At 43.3% G+C, this 17,692-nt stretch overlaps 1 protein-coding gene across 2 annotated transcripts; it reads right to left on the bottom strand.

The window, feature by feature from the left end:
• Window positions 1-10,894: 10,894 nt before the first annotated feature.
• SLC35E3 (solute carrier family 35 member E3) lies at window positions 10,895-17,358 on the bottom strand. 2 transcript variants are annotated; one of them, XM_086749002.1, is made up of 5 exons: window positions 16,925-17,358; window positions 16,610-16,720; window positions 14,885-15,043; window positions 13,854-13,936; window positions 10,895-13,389 (listed from the first exon to the last, which is right to left on the bottom strand). In XM_086749002.1, exons 1-5 carry the CDS (start codon window positions 17,312-17,314, stop codon window positions 13,203-13,205), a joined length of 930 nt encoding a protein of 309 aa, XP_086605128.1. In that variant the 5' UTR covers window positions 17,315-17,358; the 3' UTR covers window positions 10,895-13,202. The 2 variants fall into 2 exon arrangements, with proteins under 2 accessions (XP_086605128.1, XP_086605135.1); XM_086749009.1 differs by lacking the exon at window positions 14,885-15,043.
• Window positions 17,359-17,692: the final 334 nt, after the last annotated feature.

The raw sequence follows: 17,692 nt of genomic DNA, 5'->3' as shown, positions 1-17,692 counted from the left end.
TGTTTAGTAGGGCCTGCTGCGATAGAATGAGAGGTAATGGTTTTAAAATAGAGGGGGGTAGATTTAGATTAGAAATTAGGAAAAAATTTTTTACACTGAGGGTTGTAGAACACTGGAACAGGTTGCCCAGAAAGGTGGTGGAGGCCCCGTCTCTGGAAACATTCAAGGCCAGGCTGGATGAGGCTCTGAGCAACCTGACCTAGTCAGGGATGTCCCTGCTCCTTGCAGGGGGGTTGGACTAGAAGACCTTTGAAGGTCCTTCCAACCCTAACCATTCTATGATTCTATGATTCTATGCTGCAACAGCCTTGATGATTAATCTGCTTGTGCTATATGACAATCACAGAAATCAAGGGGAAGGCTGTCATATGTGTTTTATACTCACACTGCTGCAGTGCGAAACACCAAGAAAATGAGATTTTCGCATTCTGGAGTTCAGGTGCCAGACACTGGTTGGGATGACCAGCACTGTCTTGAGCTTCTTTTTTACATTCACCTCTGAATTTCTCCACTTTGCTTCCTATGGTGTTTTTGTCCCAGTACTTCCATATTCTTTGTCTTCTCCCTTTTATGTCATTGCTGCTTTTCAGATTTTGTTAAAATTTCCACGGTATATTTAATATATATACTCTCTAGACATATTTAAGTTTCATATAAAGAGTTTTGCAGATACTCTTACATGTCCTAATTTTTTGTAATCACATGTGAAAATGTTCATAGAATTGGAGCAATAAAGCAGCATGTAGCAAGAGGGTTTATGCCTTTAAAGAAGTGTTTTAATATCCATATATTTCGTACCCTGCCTTTCTGCTTTTATTGTAGAGTTTTAGTTTGTCCTAGCTTCCACCTGAAAGCCACCTGGTACTGGTTTCCAGTACGTGGCATGTTTTAGCCCGAGGAGGACTCTGATGGGTCCAGCTGCACTAGAGAAACTTGAACAAGACAGGTAGTTCTTGTACGTGAGTTGTTTTTGTTACCAGAATATTTTTTTTTTCTAAGTATGAAACAGGAAACGCAAGGGGAATCCCCCACCCCAGCTGCCCTAGAAACTGAAACCTCTTTCTAAGTACCAGTGGGCAATACAGATCAGGATAACCTCCGGAGTCTTTATCAGGAAGGCAAAGTTTGGAGGGGGGGGGGCGGAATTGTTAATCCAAATGGTATATGAATTTCTGAAGGATGTGTGTGCCATTAAGCTTGTTTTTCTGCCACCTCCCCAGGCTCTATTAGCTGTTCTGACAGACGTTACCCGTGTTTACATGCTTTCAGCCTTAGACGGTGCTGGCTTTCCAAGGTTTGTCAGTGAAGGTTTGTTGGTGATTTTGCCATCTGGTGGAGAAAAGGGTTTTTTACATCTACAGCACCCCAAAAAAGGCTCTTAGAAATAAATGGAAAAAAACTGGCACAAACCCATTGATGCCCCTGAAAAAGCAGGACAGAAGCCAAACTCTGACTGCAGATGAAGAAGCCATGCAAACTATTGTTCTGGGCTTCGTTTGGTTCCATCGAAGTATTAGTATGTCAGTTATCTCTTGCCTCTAGAAAAAGCAAATGCATGGACTTTTTGGCATTCCTTCATTCAGCTGGGTCCATCTTAGCATCTTAGTTTAGATCACCCCTGTCATTTAAAAATAATCTTTTTAGCTGTGGTAGCTTTGATTCTGTGCATTTTTCTTGGCAGTTTGTTCTGCCTTTCTTTGTGTACCTGGGGAGAGAGGCAGGCACTGGGCTTTGACTTCTGACCCACCTCACTTATCTTAACACCATGTTGTTCAGATATGTGCCAAGGCCAGAGGGGACACAACACGGTAGAACCCTTTGAGCGAAGTACATCACGGTAGTGCTACTCGCAAGGCAAAAATACCAAATCCACCGTTGTGGGCCTGTAAGTTATTGCTGCATCACAACTTGGCTGTCAGGAGACAGGCTGCCATTTCCTCACGTAAGTAAAGCAAGCCTCACACAAACATATCCAGAAATGTAGTGGAGATATTTGAGAGCACAGATTTTCTGGCTTTCAGCAGCAAAACACAGCATTTCAAGAAGATTCATAAGAACACTTGTTTTCCCCAATATCTACTGAAGAAGGTCTGCTAGAATACAGACCATGCCTTTTGGCAGATAATTGCCTGTCCTGATCTTTAACTCATTGAATGCAGGAGATGCTGCAATATCCAATTTCCTCTTTCTTGGCAGATGGGGTGTCGGTAAAGCTATGGAGAATCATTGACTTGGGCCTGGCTTACCCTCTTCCCAATCCCTCATCAACCACATTATCTACCATACCTGCTCCGCTCAAAGAAACCTATCAGTTGTGGGGCTTACTTAGCTGCACAGCCACACTAAAATGCTTATGAAGATAAAGCCTGTATTTCTTTGGTAGGCATGCTACTTTACAGAGATCTGTTTCCATCCACCTCTTCCATCTTCTTGGTGCCCCTTCTGTTATACTGGCCCAGAGACTTGTGCATTTACAGCATGAAGTGGATAAAGCGATACAGCACACCTGAGAAACAGTGCAGTTTTCCCTGCAGGTTACTTCTCAGCCAGATCAGTTCTCTGAGGTAATCCTGAGTAGCTACACAGCAGCTGGGCCAGGACATCGCTGGAACAGTGGCAGACAGGTAGGCAGGAGAAAAGGCGGGCGGGATCTGCTTCAGCTAGCTTAGGCAGCAGTGCTGCTGAAGGTGAAGCTTACAGAAAGCTTGGCTGATTTCAGAGCACACCACTGCAAAAGGTGTCCCATTCTCCTCCTTGTCTCCTCACTGCTGGCTGCAAGCTCTGATGGTGAGACCTTTTCCGGAAGTATTATGGTGTTGGATTGACTCAGCCACCTTGCATGGTTAGGTGCAAGCTGAGCCCATCAAATAAATCACTGAAAGAATGTCCCAAGCCCATCTAGTGCCCTATTGAAACAATGGCCTTGCCAGGAGCCGTGCATTCCCAGCCAAGTGGGGTTTTTTTTTGAGCTGGCTTTGGCTCATTTGAGGACAGATCTAGCTGATTCAACAACAGGATTACTTTTATTTGCTGCTAGTATGTCAGTTTGCTTTATTATGCAGTCACGTGGGCGCATGAGACATCTCAAGGAAGGCGGAAGGAGCACACAGCTGGAAGCAGAGAACTGGAGGTGGAAATGGGGAAAAAAACCCTTGTGAAGGCAGGGAGCCATTCAGTGGACTTTCCCTTATCATCTAACCACACCTTGAATGTCCTGCCATTACCTGCCCTATCTGTCACCTGGGTTGATAAGCCCTGCAGTATCTCCTCTGATAGAACTGGATCCAAATTCCCAGAAGTTTCCCTCGGGTGTTACTTAGGGAGAAGTAAAGAGTACATGTTACCACTGATAATGACTTTAGCTGGCACTAGCCAGCTTTTCCTGTGCTGCAAAGGAGCTGAAAGCTTTCTTTGCAAGCTGAGCTGGGTTGATTGTACCATTGAAGACACTTCTGATGGTAATTTGCAGGTGGTTCTGTTTGTAGCTCATTTGCTCTGTACTTCAAGCTGAACCTGTTCTCTTCTGGGAAAGCTTCTTTGGAAATGTACATCTTGACATCTGTAGAGAGCATGCTTCAGCTGGGTATTTTGCATTCCACTTGTGGAGATATTAAGGGAATTTCCTTTGTGATAGCAAATACACGCATTTTACTGTGGCAACTTTTAGTTTTGACAAAAGACTGAGAAGTGAGACCGTCTTTCATCTTGTGGCTAATCTTTCAATCACTTTCAAAGATTTTTCCCCATGCAGTTCCAAAATTATGATCCTAATATTTCTTGGCCTGCTAGCAGCATGATTTGCTGCTCTTATTACAGCTTTAGATCAAGCAGCTCTAGGAAATGAAGTTGCTCCAGCTGAAGACATCCCTTTCCTCTGCTGTTGACTGCTTTCTTAGCAAAAGTTATGCCCTTGCAACATAGTAATTTGGAGGGATCACTACCCACACCTCAGTGGGTTCAGTTCACAGTCTACACGTTAAACTGTTACTCAAACGACTGCATCCACGGGAGACCACCGTCCAGGCACACATTCCTCTTTGCTGACACTGATGGGAAAGGATGATCGTCTCTGGAAGAGGAGAAGCGACAAATAGCTGGGGAGCGGTACTGTCTCACATCACTGCCAGCCTGTGCACACAGAATAAGAGTTAAGAATCCTTTTGGTCCACGCAGCCATACAATTATTTTACGCAAGGCCAAAAAGATGACTGCAATAAAACTGAGGAAACTTTATGGTTTTATCTATGCTGTATATATGCTTATCAGTGCTCCATTTTCATGAGGTTTTGGTTCCAGTTTTCAATGCAAGCAGCGCCTCTTTAAAGCCCAGTGTCTCTGGCTTCTGCTACAACCCAATCCCGTCTAGCCACTTTTGCAGAAAAGGATTTCCAGAAGTTTGTTTAATTTCAGTCATTCCTAGCCTCAAAAATGTTAAATCCCATTAGTCAATAAGGAGGTCACATCCTAAAATAATTTCTTCAGATGTCTTTGTATGCATTGATTTACATCCATTTTTAAAAGGAAACTCCAGACATCAGGAGACTGCTTGTCTTAGTCTACACTCAATGAAAACACTGAGAATACTTAACTATGAGGTATTTAAATCCTGGCTTGCTTAGGGACAAGTAACTGATTAGAAAATTAGCCAGCCTCTAAAAATAATATCCCAATGATTTCTGATTCATGTGACACCCTGTGAGTTGTTATAGGCTCTCAAATGAGTAAAGCTGTCTTCATGGAAGCAGAAACAGCTGACGTAGCACAGACTGGTTCAGCTAAATGAAGCACACTGAAAAATACCACCAACATACAAACCTTCCAAAGATCTTCCCTTTACACAGGGGACAAGGAGAACAGGGAGCTGCCAGACCACAAAGGGCTGCAGACGCAGGCAACCAGCCACTGAGGGTCAGAGCCAGCCAGTCTCCCAAAAACTTCAGGACCACTTACAGGTGCATAAATATGTTGTGAAGTGCTTGAAAAATTCTTTGAAGGCTTCTGCTTGAGAGGTCGGTAGCTGTACAGGAAAACAGGGCTTTCTCATCATTTTGTTTCTGTTTGTAACTGTCTCTTTCAAAACCTGCCTTCTGAGGCTGGGCATGTGGACATCACATCTGGACTCCTACCCTGCCCCGCTTCCCTCAGTCCTGTTTCTAGCCGTGTGGTGTCACTCTTCTCCCTTGTCCCAGCACTGAAACTGCCTGCACGGTAAGGCAATCAACTTGCTGTCTGAACCAGTCATGGCTGTTCTGCCTAGCAGAGGGTCAGATAAATCTTCCAGCTCAGATGGATCAAGGGGCAGAAGCAAGTGCCCAAGCTGTGTTCGTGGGCATGAGCAGGCCATGTGCCTTTAAGCAGTAACATGCTGTTCCACTGACTCTGACATCTCATGTAATGTGTGCTAAGAGCATGTCTTTCACTAAATCTGCTAGTTTCCCAAAGTTTCTGATTTTCAAACTACCTGTATTTTAATTTCTCTCTTTGCCATCCAAGATGAGGTTTGAATGACACCCAAGTGCAGCTGTAATCTTGCATTTAGTTCTAATAAAACAGCTTACTGTGGGTGTTGAGCAACCCCAGCTCAGTGCCATCCACCTCTATGTCCATCCACTCTGCCGTTGGCTGGACCTCATTGAAACTGTAGGTTTAGGGCTACAGAGTTAAGGTTTACCTGTCCACCACTGATAAAGGCAAAGTTATCCATCAATCAAAATAGCCTTTCTGGGAAAGTTTTGCTTGGGCTTTGTTTGGGAAACAAATCTACTACATCTCTCTCCCTTTTTTTTTTTCTACCTGTAGAGCAAAGTCTTATGCAAACTGCACTTGAAGAAAAGCTGAAGAAGTAGGTCTCTGGGGAATGATACTAGCTAAAAACATCGGTACATTGTTAATCCTGATCAGACAGAAGAATTGTCTTACCACTCAGAAAAGTGAGATTGTGTGTTTTCAGAAATACATTATGAGTGCCTGAAGGACATATGACCACCACTGTCCTTTTTTCCTCTCAGTGGGTTTAACAAATAGGAAACCAGTTTTTGACTAACCACCACAAGAAATGCATTTAACAAGTAAATCACTTTAGATCCCAGAAGACCTTAACATTGCCTTTCCACTTCTTGGAGAGAAGCGCTTTATTTCATAACAGCTGATGCTGTATAATACCAGTGGGTTTTTCCGTTCAGCTCAGAGATAGAAACCCGAGTGGAATCACCGTGCGCACATGTAGATAAATTACAAGATCTTAATAAAAGTTTTTAACCTGCAACTCCAGTGTATTGTAAAACAAAACCTCTTCAGTCACTGCAGTTAGTTATGCAACAGAAAATCAAAGTGCGCAAATGGTTTCTTTTCCCCCTCAAGAGTAAGGAGGATTAAAAACATGACTGACAGAGTAAGGAAGCAGAACAAGAACTCAGATTCTTAGTTAAACAGCATACTTGATTTAGTTGGAGACTAAAAAAAAATGTCAGACTTGTCAACTACACAGCTTAATTTCTGGAAATGTTGAGCACATGCCATTCTCCATTAAGTACAATTGAAAGGGAAAAAGTTCACCCTGACAAATCTGGCCCTGCTGTTCAGATGCCTAATCGGGGAGTTAAGCATCTAAACTTAGACTTTATATTTAATAACCTGCCTAGATGTATAAGTGCTGTATACTCCTCTCAGTTGTCTCTTTATCCACTGTCTCACTTTTTTTTTTCTTTCTTTGTTTTTTTTTTTTTTTAAATCACAGCCACCTCTGTTCTGGGGTCTCAGTAGCCATCATTACTCCATGTGCTTCGCCCGATCAGAACAGAGCTCCTATAAACAAATTTGCTTCTGAGCTTCTGCTTTGTAAGAAAGTAAAAAATACAACTGTTCTCTGTGCCAAGGTCATTAAAAACTACATTCTTATGCTGTGCTTCAGCCAGAGATCTCCTCCCTGTACTTCCTGGATGTGACACAGCCGTCTACGGTTCTAAAAATAATCTTGCTCTTTTCTGACACACTGCTAGCCCGCATGTGCATCCTGCATCTGCTGGTTACCCACATGGCCATGCTGGACTCCTTGGAGCTCCTTAAATATAACCATGTGCCTTCAAATCAAAGGCTGGTCTTCATATTCCTGTGAAGCCACTAACTAATCAGAATGTATCTTTGCAATGCTAATCCTCCAGTAACCTTTGGATCATCCCCACTACTTGCTTCTAAATAGATAATTTACTTTCATTATGTTTAATCTGTCCATGTCTGTTCCTGCCTTTCCATCATAAAGGCAATATATTGCGCCTGTTACGTACTGAGCTAGCGCAGCTGGAAAGGCACATGCAACTCCTGAGCTGGCAAATTACCTCTTAATTCAGGACTCATCCTGTATTTTAAGCAATTATTATTTTTTTTTTTTCTGGATCGGGAGGCAGTCAAGGGTCTCTAAGTTAAAAAAAAAAGCAACACTGGGCGAGGTCAATATATATCTGTGAGCAGTGAATACCATTTCTGTCTCAGTTCCAGAGTTCCCTAAAATATGGCATAATTATACAGAAAAGGCAGACTGAAACAGGAAAAGGAGCTTTCCTATGCACGTACTAAAGGGAAATGACAAAAACTAAAATTTGAAAGGATTAGTAACTGCCTTGCAACTAAGACAATGAAAAGGGAGCACATTTCCCCTTTCTTCAGTTCTTGTTGTAGTGCAGGTGGTAAGGATGACCTTTTGGGCTGGGTTGGATCCCCTGCAGCAGGGCTGACTGGGCACTGCAGCTACACAAGGCAATGCAGTGTCTTCTACTCCCTGAGGTCCTTTACACCTTTCAGCTACTGGAGGAAGACAGGAGCATGACCCAAGTCAGTTAGATGAAAGCAGAAATAGTAACTTCAGTGAGACAAACTCTGTAGGGAGAGGTGATATGTTTTCATTGGACCAAATGATACAGTTGAAAAAAAGCAGACCAGCTTTCAGGAACACAAACTCTCCTTCACTAAGCCCAGCATCCCTGGGTGAAGGGGAGGCAAAACAATAGCTCCCTTCTTTCAGGAAGGTTAACCATCGCCGTGGGACGAGTCTGGCAAAGATTTCACACTGCCTGAATCCAGCTTTTTTTTTTTTTTTTTTGCATGGCTTTTATATTTTAAATTTTTATATTATTAAAAGCTAGTTTAAACTAAATTTGTCAACTACTGCAGCACAGCAAGAATTCATACAATTTAACTCTTGCATTCTTTGTGATACCTGCCTGGAGATAAACCCACACCTCTCCCTGCTGCTTAGCACAGGTCTTTTTGGTAAGATGTCTCTGTGTCTTAGAATGGGATTTCTCATTACCTAAGATTATATCAGCTCCTGCTGATAGTTTTTCACTTCTTGTTCTTAACCTTCTGTGGCTGACATCCCAATCATCTTTGGAGCAACTGAGCTGTCACATGGAAGGCCGAGACTGCGATCAGAGAGAGAGCACCAGCGGGAAGAGAGAGCATTTGTACGGAGCAGAAAGTTGGTGCTTTTGTGCATCTACCTCATTATAACAGAAGACAAACATACAGAAAAAGCTGCATCTTTACAGTTAAAGGAGTGCAAGTCTTGTGTAAAACAAAACATAGTTTCACTATATAGCCTGCCTACCTTTCATGCATTCACCATTCCTTTCTTTTTATTTTCTCAATAAACAGGGAAGTTGGGTTGTGAATGGCTAACATAACATTTTGAGAGGAAAAAACCCGTAATAAATACAAGCAAACACCAGCAACCCTGCAATCCAAACTCTATTTACTTTTAAAATCCAGGTAAGACACCAACTCTGTAACTCGGAGCAAAACAGACATCTTGGGTGAAAAATTTTATTATGAAGGGTGAGCTGAGAGACAGTAAGGCCTGCTCTCTGAATTCCCTTAAAGTGCAGGCCTCACGTTTGTTGTTAAAAACAAGAAGATAAAAAGCTCTCTCACCTAGCAGAGTGAGCTTTCTTTTTCCTCTTCCTAAGCACCACTGGTGAGTTTCAGGCTGGATGCTTCTAAATCACTGCTGAAGAGATTCACAGCATTCCGGTGTTTAGTAGCACAGCATTGCTCAACAGCAAGCCCCTTCTCGGCAGCCCAACTGTATAAATATATACAGCTAGTTAAAAAAATCCATCATTAGCTTTTGATAGATTTTGTAGAAGATGTGACAAACTGGACATGGGTTAGAGACTAACTGCACTCCAAAATGTTATAAAACACACTTCTGAGGCTCCTATTATGTAAGATGCTATCAAAATGAGATTTTTACATTAATACTTAACCAGCACGGACTACCACTAATATATATTTTTAAAATTTAATAAAAACTATGAGTAGTCCAAATAAGGCTTTAATGTTGCTTTAGCCCCAGGCCATCACTGGGCATTCATTTCATGAAATGAGAGAGAGAGGATATGCTCCCACTGAATTGCAGCTCTGTCTTGAAGGTAGGCTTCCTGGAAGACAAACCTCCTTTTCATCCCTGTAGCAGCAGCAAACCGCTCTCCTTCCACCTCCAGCTTGAGAGAGCAGCTGTTCACCCATCAACAGGAAAGCTCCTCTGGCACGGTGCCCCCAGAGCCTGCAAGAACTTCTTAGCAAGTCGTACAAAACTAGATGCAAAATTTGTCAAACAAGTGCTGAGTTACCAAAGTTAAAGGGAACACAAAACTTTGCACTGAGTATCTCTGAAGTGAAGGCACACTTCCTATTCCTTTGGGGAAAACAAGAGAACCTCATGTATGTTCTAAAATGTTTTCGGGGACAAGGCTAGCAAAGATAACTTTCTACCAGTCACTCATATTTTAATCAGAATCATCTAAATCTGCTCTAATTTTTTAAATGCCACCCTGGTATCTATGCTAGTTTTTCCACTGGACCTACATTAATTGTAGCTTTTAAAAGTAAATGATCCCAATGTAAGCAGCAAGGCACTCAATGGCAGAAAAGGACCAAGGTCCATCATGTTACCACAGTTTAGTTGTATGTAGAATGTGATGTAAAATAAAAGCAGAAAGTAAACATTGATGTTTGTACAATATGGCTCCAATTCTGGTGGCACACACAGAGTGATGACTACATTTTATTAAAGATGCCAAGTCTATGATTTCTCTTTCAGGAAAGCCCAAACTGAATGAAACACATATAATTAGCAGGAAAACATATTAAAGTGACATAGTAAAAACTAGAATAAGCAAGTTTCCCACCAGGTAAGTATCAGTAATTTTTGTAAGACACCTCTTTGACACCTCAGGACTGAAAAGTTTGGCTAGGTGTGTTATCACAGTGCTTGCAGTACTGAACTGAAAGTCTCTCTTGCCCCTTCCTTCTCTTTGTTGTTTTACAATCTCCTGAAGGAAGATTCAGTTGCCCCAACATACAACTCTACACGTACTTCCTATGAAGGAAGGAGTTGGCCAATGCCAGCATTACCCTACTCTGGCCTCATAACTGGGAGTGCCAGGACATCTCTGCTAAGGGGTGGAGGAAGAGGTCTGACCAGTGAGGAAAGCATGCATGGTTTTAGCACAGGGGAAAGGTGAAACCAAGGAACCTCGGCACTGGGGACCTTTGCCCAGGACAGAGAAGGAAATGGAGAAAGTGCAGAGACTGCAGCATTCAGGAAGGACTTCAGTGGGGGAAAGAAACAGTGAAGAAAAGCCCACAGGTGGCTTGTCAGTGTGTGAGCATGTGCATAAATACATGTGGGACCATGTATTTGCCCAGGAGAGAGGAGGCATGAAGCCTCATGAGTTCAGCCTCAAAACATGCTAACTCCTTGAAATATTTATAGACAGAAACCCAAGTGGTGCCATTTTGTCTTACACACATCAAGACCCCCGAAGTGTATGCAATTCAAGCAGAAGCTGAAAGAAGACAAGAACAACCTTTCGCCCCTGCAACAAGCAGATATCAGTCAAGTGATTAAAAATTTATTCCCATCCTACACATGGTATCCAAAGAAACATTACGTACAAAGATCTATTTATCCCACAATTACACAAGCCTCCTGGATAATATTTTCAATCATACGACAACGTTCATGATGCTTTATTTGTTCGATACAACAGGTCAATCTCAAAGGAGAGTTCTTGAACGTACAAAAAAAATCACATCACTTAAGTGACCTCCACAACTTATACATTCCAGCAACAGACCGTATTTATAATGTATTGTTTTACATGACACTGTTAACTTTCTCTTGCAGATCTGCTCCTCCCCCTAAGGAGTCTTCTGTATTTTCAGGCATGGTTCTTTTGTTCATTCTACCACTTTATATTTACATCAGTCTCATCCCAAATATTGTTGGCATACAGGCTTCTAATTCAGTTGTTGTTTTCTAACTGCAAGAGTCTTTGCAGTCTATCTACATTTTAGAAGAACTTGTGCACAGCACAAATTAATGCAAATGGCTTTCTCAGTGTACTGAAGGATATGCATCCAGAGATTGACTGACTGAACACGTCTTTCAGTAGTCCAGGTGGTATTTTTAAACTACTTATAGACTTACAAAAATGTATACAAAAAATTATCCTCGGACCAGTACAATGTCTAAGACACAGTTGGTAAAGATGTAAAATTATTCAGGTATTTCTAACTCTGAAATTATATTGAGTATTACAGTGTAAACTTAGGTTACACAGAGAAATAATTTTTTCTTAAATCAAAAACTCTGTAACAGAATAAATAATTTACAAGCTTGAGAAGACCTGCATTGCTTCTTACACAAAAGCTTTTTACCTATATTGTAAAAAGCTTAGAGGAACTAAATAACTTCTGTTGGCAGCTGTAAAACTTAAATACCTGGTTTTGTTCGCATAATTCCCCTCTTTAAATCTGCTAGAGGTAGATGAAGATAAAACGAACCCCAAAACGTAAGGATTAAGATACTGCAGATGAATTGTAACCCTGTGAATCTAGTGAACATATGTTCTCACCAGATTTACTGAAAGCAGTTTTTTTTTTTCTTTCTTTTTTAAAATAGAACAGCACTCAACTTCTTCCTTCCACGTTGTCAAAATCAGTGCTCAATGCTGGCATAAGATAATTTCCAAAGCATTCCCAAATTAGAGCAGCAGCAGGTCCCACCTCACGCTCTTCAGTTGCTCTGATACGTTTCTGGGGACTGTCTGCTGTGGAAACGCTGCCTACTCAGCACTGCCCAGAGAGCCCCCGTGCCTCCCCCCAAAACAACACAGACAAATCTGCAGATCGCATGGAATCTAACTCTAGGGGAAAGGTGTGGGCGTGAGGGAGGTGGGGTTGAAGGCAGGAGAGAGAACCAGGCAACCTTCACATCCATTACAGATGGTGACCTTTCTGAAGATTTCTCCAAAATTATTTTTAGCATGGGCGTCTGCGGCCATGGGCTGCAAAACATTTGGTCATCACCACAAAATCAGGTATTTCATTAGGCTCTCTAGTATTTACAAGATCTCATGTAAAGCCCCGGTTTTGGCATAGAGAAAATTGTAAAGCACTAACAGAATTTTTAAAATATGAATGACGTCATGAATGTCCTGATGGACCAAAAGAAAAAATTAAGATGAACCGTTTAGATCTGATTTCCTACTTTTCTATAGCTTGGCCTGTGGCTTCAAGTTTTCCAGTGTCTCCTCTAGCCTCTCTCCACCTGTAATTTTATCTCCTTTCTTCAGCCAAAATCCATCAATGCGTTGAAGCCAAAGATACGTAAGAAATCATACAAGAAATAGGATTGAGCTTGGCAGCCCTTTTTAAAACTACTGAACGAAGTGTGTTTCCTCTTCATTGTTCACCAGACAAAAAGGAAGGAGCACCACTACACACCAGAATATCTGCATAAAAGTGCCTCCAAGTTTCTTCACAACAGTAACACTGGCATGATCACAAAGCAAGATTCCTTTTCTTTCTCTCTGTATAACTGTAGCCATCGTGATCGTATTTGGTATGCAAAAAAAAATATAATTACTTCAGTATAATTTCCACAGCAATCTGAAGTGTGCCTTTTTCCCTTTTAAGTTACCAGTTACACTTAATGAAAACGATAGGATGGACTGAGATGGCAAAACCCCAGCGTTTTACATCATTCAGTTCATTTGGTTTAGTTACAGAGTAACAATCCTGGCGGTTCAACCAAAACCAGCGATCTAAACGAACGAGGCAATTTTGTGCATTCTAGAATCAATGCATATTTAAATACTTGTTTTCTTTCACAATGTTATTGATCTCCAGAAACCCTTGCTTTATGGACGCTGAACCAATTTACTCTTGCTGCTTTCCTGCTCGCTAAGCTTGAAGTGCGTGTAAGCTAAAATGCCCAACAACGTGCACAGAATCCCAAGGCCTTGATTAACAGACAGTGGATCCTTAAATAAGAGGCACCCTCCCAGGAGTGTGATGCAGAACTTGAAATGTCCAAACATGTTATACCTAGGCATCTGTTAAGGATAATAGCAAACGCATCAGTATTCTTACTTGTAAATAGAAACACATAGGAATTTCATTAATTACTTCCAAGGCATGCAGTGGTACGTCACACTGACTTCAACTCGTGCAACTTTCCTGCCTCTCTGCAGTGATGAGAATTAACTCCATGTAAAGCCTTTCTCCCATCGTACACTACAAACTGACATGCCGACACTTCCTGAAGGCAGCCAAAGTCTGGTAAATATTCTCCGTAGGTATGAAGGTCGTGTCGGTAACTTAACCACCATTACCTATACAAATCCTGAACAAAGATACAAAATACGCTACGATGTGAACGTGCTTTTCCAGTTTCATCATTTAAGATAAAGGCAAGTTACCAACCAATTTTCCCACAATGAATCAGTCTGGATGAATGCTAACATGATTCGTCTGGAAACAGGAGGAACAAGTAATGCGACAAAGGATACGTGACAGGTGACGTATTTCCAATGATCCAGTAGATCGACAAGTTTACCATAAAGGCTATTACACCAGACAGCAGCACCATTATCTGCGGAGTAACGGACACAGTCAGTAACCCAATAGGCTTTTGGCCACTTGTAGATACATCTCAAGTTATTCAGTTAGTTTCCTTTACTTTCAAATGCAAAATATCAGGCGAGAAAAAGATACTGAGAACAAAAATAGAAAAAGTTTCAAATCAGTACAGACATTGGCGATGTGTATAAGTAGCTCAGGGTATGATGTCTGTAAGTGTATCCTGATATAACCACAAGCCGTTTCTCCTTTGCTCTCAGTGAACATTTAAAGAATGGTTTGGAAAATCTGGCTACTCATACACATAGAAGTTGTATTCTTTACCCGCGAGACAGAGTCTTATTTGTGGTCACACACACAAAAAAACCCCTAACGTATCTGATTTTATTTTTGTGAATAGTTGCTATTCCATTCATAAACTGCAGCGCTATGAGAAATGACCCACCACTGAGTGGCAGGATCAGCAGTGGTAAGAATGTGCCACTGGCTCTTTTTTGGATAGAAGGATAAAGAGAGAGGTTCCAGCCTTCCTGTCGAAAATAAACTAGCAATTCTAGAGAACAAGCAATGCTGGCATCCTTCTACAGAAGAGGAATTGAGAGTGTCAAAAGTGAGCATGCTTATCTCTCCTCTGAGTGGACAGTAAGAGCTGGAACTAGGGCACTTACATATTTTTAATTTAATACACTAGGGGAAGCTTCTGGATTTTGTCAGATTTTCCTGTTGTTCAGATGTCCTCTAAACAGAAACAAGAATAAGGAGGTAAATCAATGGACAGAGAGACTCCTCTAGGAGAAAGTGGGGCACAGACAAGAAGGGTTTTTTTTTCCTCTTGCACACGCTCCTCCCATCTCATCATAGTCAATGACTGCACAAAAATCTGTTTCACAAACATCTTAGTAGCAAATGTAACTACATCAATGCTGATTATTTATTTAAAGAAAGTCAATAGAAGCCTTACCACAGCAGAAAGCGTCCAGGGCCCAAATATTCCCCCTTCTCCAAAGACTGGCTCAAAGAAGGGTATGATGAACACCAACATAGCCAAGGACATTGGTGCCTGATAGTACAGCAACTGCATTGAGTTTACCTGCAACTCATGCTGCTTAGCTCCTACCCACTAAAACCAAAAGAGAAAGCTGTCAAACACGAGGGAAAAAACAAACAAACAAGAAAACTTGAGCAAAAGCAAACTGGCTACTAATGCAGAGGGAGTGGACTGCTGAGCATCACCTTCCACTTTGCCTAACCGGAGGCCTGCATGTTTGCCTCCTGTGAGCACACAAGCCTAGAGTGCAGTCATGAGGAGGAAAGTGTATGCAGGGACAATGAAAACCCCTTTATGTGCCTAAACTTTCCTTTTCCCATAGTCTATAGGTAAGGTATTATACTTGAGGAAGAACAAAAAAGTAGCTGAGCTGGGAAGAAAATGCCAGCTCCCTCTTGTTCTTGAGACAAATTCCAGATCCTGTCTACGACGGGAGAGATCTGCTAAGCAGAGATCTGCTTTTGCTCCTCGTTTTCCTCCACATAAAAGCTAACAAAACCAGGAAGTGATTGGCTTTCTTTTGACAGTTTATTCCAAATTTACTGGATTTCATTTCAATATTGACTATAATTGACTGTAACTTGGATTTTCAACGTAGCATGCTTTAAGAGACATTAGTTATCTACGGATATGAAGATAGATGCTACATGCAAAAGGATGCACCTTTACATCACGCTGAAGAGTGATGTTTACATTAGTACTTCATAAATCACATTCATCAGTGATATGGATTCCAGTGTATGAACTTGCTAAGTTTTTTTTTTAAAAAAAAAAAACAACTACAGGATAACTTCACTCAGGTCTATCGTATCTCCAGTACACACAACATCACCTGAAGTTACTAGACAGCATCTCACGCCTCCTCCTGCCCCAAAACAGGACAAGAGACCGTTATTTGTCACCTTGCACACTACAGGTCAAAGAGCCTTGCTTCTTTTGGAGGCACGGTACATCTATTACAAAGAAATTCCCGTGTAAACGGATGCCGACTATCGCATCAAGGTGACAGCAGACTCTAATTTGGGAGGCTTTTACAATCACGACTGATAATGAACTGGTCCTGAGCTGTTCGTACAATGTTGCAGCAGAAAGGGCTAAGGCAGCCCTTGGATGTATCTATTTTTTCAACCATAATCAGCCGGAAAGGTTATATTGTGCATAGATATTAACGCACCCTCTACAAAAACACCTTAGATTGTGTCTGGTCAAAATCGAAGAAGGATGCTGCTAAAATGTAAATAGCTCAAGGGATCATCTGAAGGACTGGACAATGCCCTTTGTTTTTTTCCTAGGGAATGGCTCAGACACAAGGCACTTGCTTCACCAAGAAGAAAATCTGTGCTCTCTAGAAAAGCAAGAGTTTTACTGATGAAGCAATCTTTATCCTTGAAAATATGCTCATCGCCACGCTGAAGGTGACAAGCCAAATTTTAGCAGCAAGGATGATCAATTCTTTAAACAATTTACCAAGGGCTGAGGCAGATTATTACAATTTTGGGTTTTTTTTTTTAAGAAATAATGGATTATGGACGGTTTCTTGGAGGGCAAGCTGCTATTCAGAACTGATCCAACCGAGGAACAGCATCTCGAAGACCAACCACCCACCAACACCCCCACCACCACCACCATTATACCCACCACTTGGTAGAGGGAGGTGACCAGGACGCCCAAGGTGGCGAACACCATCCCGAGGACGCTGAACTTCACGTCGTAGTAGGAGTTGAGGAAGACGCCCAGCGTGATGGGGACCTGTGGAGAGGGACGGGGGGCGGGGGGGGGGGGGGGGGTTTAGGTCGGGCTGGTGCCCTCGGCGTCGCCTCAGGCCGGGCGGGCGGAGGGAGGCGGGGGGCGCGGGGGAACCCCCGCGCCCCCCGCCTCCCTCCGCCCGCCCGGCCTGAGGCGACGCCCGAGGGCCGCCCCTTCCCGCTCCCTTCAGCCCCACCGCTTCCTCACCAGGGTGAGCTTGATCCGGAGAGGGAAAGTTTTTCCATAAGCCAAGCTCTGGATGACCACGATGACCGGCGTGGTCATGGCCTTGGCCAGTTGGTAGGTACCGATGGTGTTGCTCTGGAGGGAGAGGTTGGTGAAGACGACGAAGCCGCAGAAGCTGAGGGCCAAGGGCAACACCTGAGAAGGTTGCAGGCTTTTGGGGGAGAAGGCGCCGAGCACCTGGCAGAGGTAGAGGCCGAGCCAGGTGATGGCGAAGTGCACCAGGGTGAGGCTGAGGTTGGGGAAGCCCAGCCGCACGTACAGCCACTTGTTCAGGAAGACGATGCAAATGGAAGCGGCCAGGTTCACCAGCAGACCCGCCACCAAACGACCCTGCGCCGGCATCCAGCCCATGGCGGCCCCGCAGGGCCGGGCGGCAGCAGCGGCGGCTGAGGCAGCTCCCCCCCCGCACCGCCCCAACCGGGCCCGGCCCGCCCCCGCCGGGACACGTGGGCTCGCGCCTTCCGGTGGCTCCGCCCGCTCTCGGCGGCCAGCGGAGGAACGCAGTTTGGGGGGTGCGGCTGGCGGGAGCCGCGGTTCCGCGGACCCCGGTACGAGGGTGGAGCAGAAGACGCACGGAGAACGAGCACCCTGCGGCCCTAAGGTGCAGCGCCTCTCCTCTCGCCCCGCTCCCCGTGTACACCCCCGCGGGAATACCCCCCCCCCCCTCACCCCGCTGTCCAGCCAGGGGCAGAAACACACCTCTGCAAGGTACCGGTACCTCTCAAACCC

This window comes from Chlamydotis macqueenii, chromosome 1 (assembly GCF_036417535.1).
Source record: "Chlamydotis macqueenii isolate bChlMac1 chromosome 1, bChlMac1.mat, whole genome shotgun sequence".
Classification (NCBI taxonomy): domain Eukaryota; kingdom Metazoa; phylum Chordata; class Aves; order Otidiformes; family Otididae; genus Chlamydotis; species Chlamydotis macqueenii.
This window is presented reverse-complemented; position numbering and strand designations above follow the sequence as displayed.

What these genes read in the sequence shown, in the direction of transcription:
- SLC35E3 (XM_086749002.1), bottom strand. Translation starts at nt 17,314, where the DNA reads ATGGGCTGGATGCCGGCGCAGGGTCGTTTGGTGGCGGGTCTGCTGGTG. An exon ending in TCCGGATCAAGCTCACCCTG is followed by an intron (nt 16,721 to 16,924) that starts GTGAGGAAGCGG and finishes CCCTCTCCACAG; the next exon opens with GTCCCCATCACGCTGGGCGT. An exon ending in CCTGGACGCTTTCTGCTGTG is followed by an intron (nt 13,937 to 14,884) that starts GTAAGGCTTCTA and finishes GTTACTCCGCAG; the next exon opens with ATAATGGTGCTGCTGTCTGG.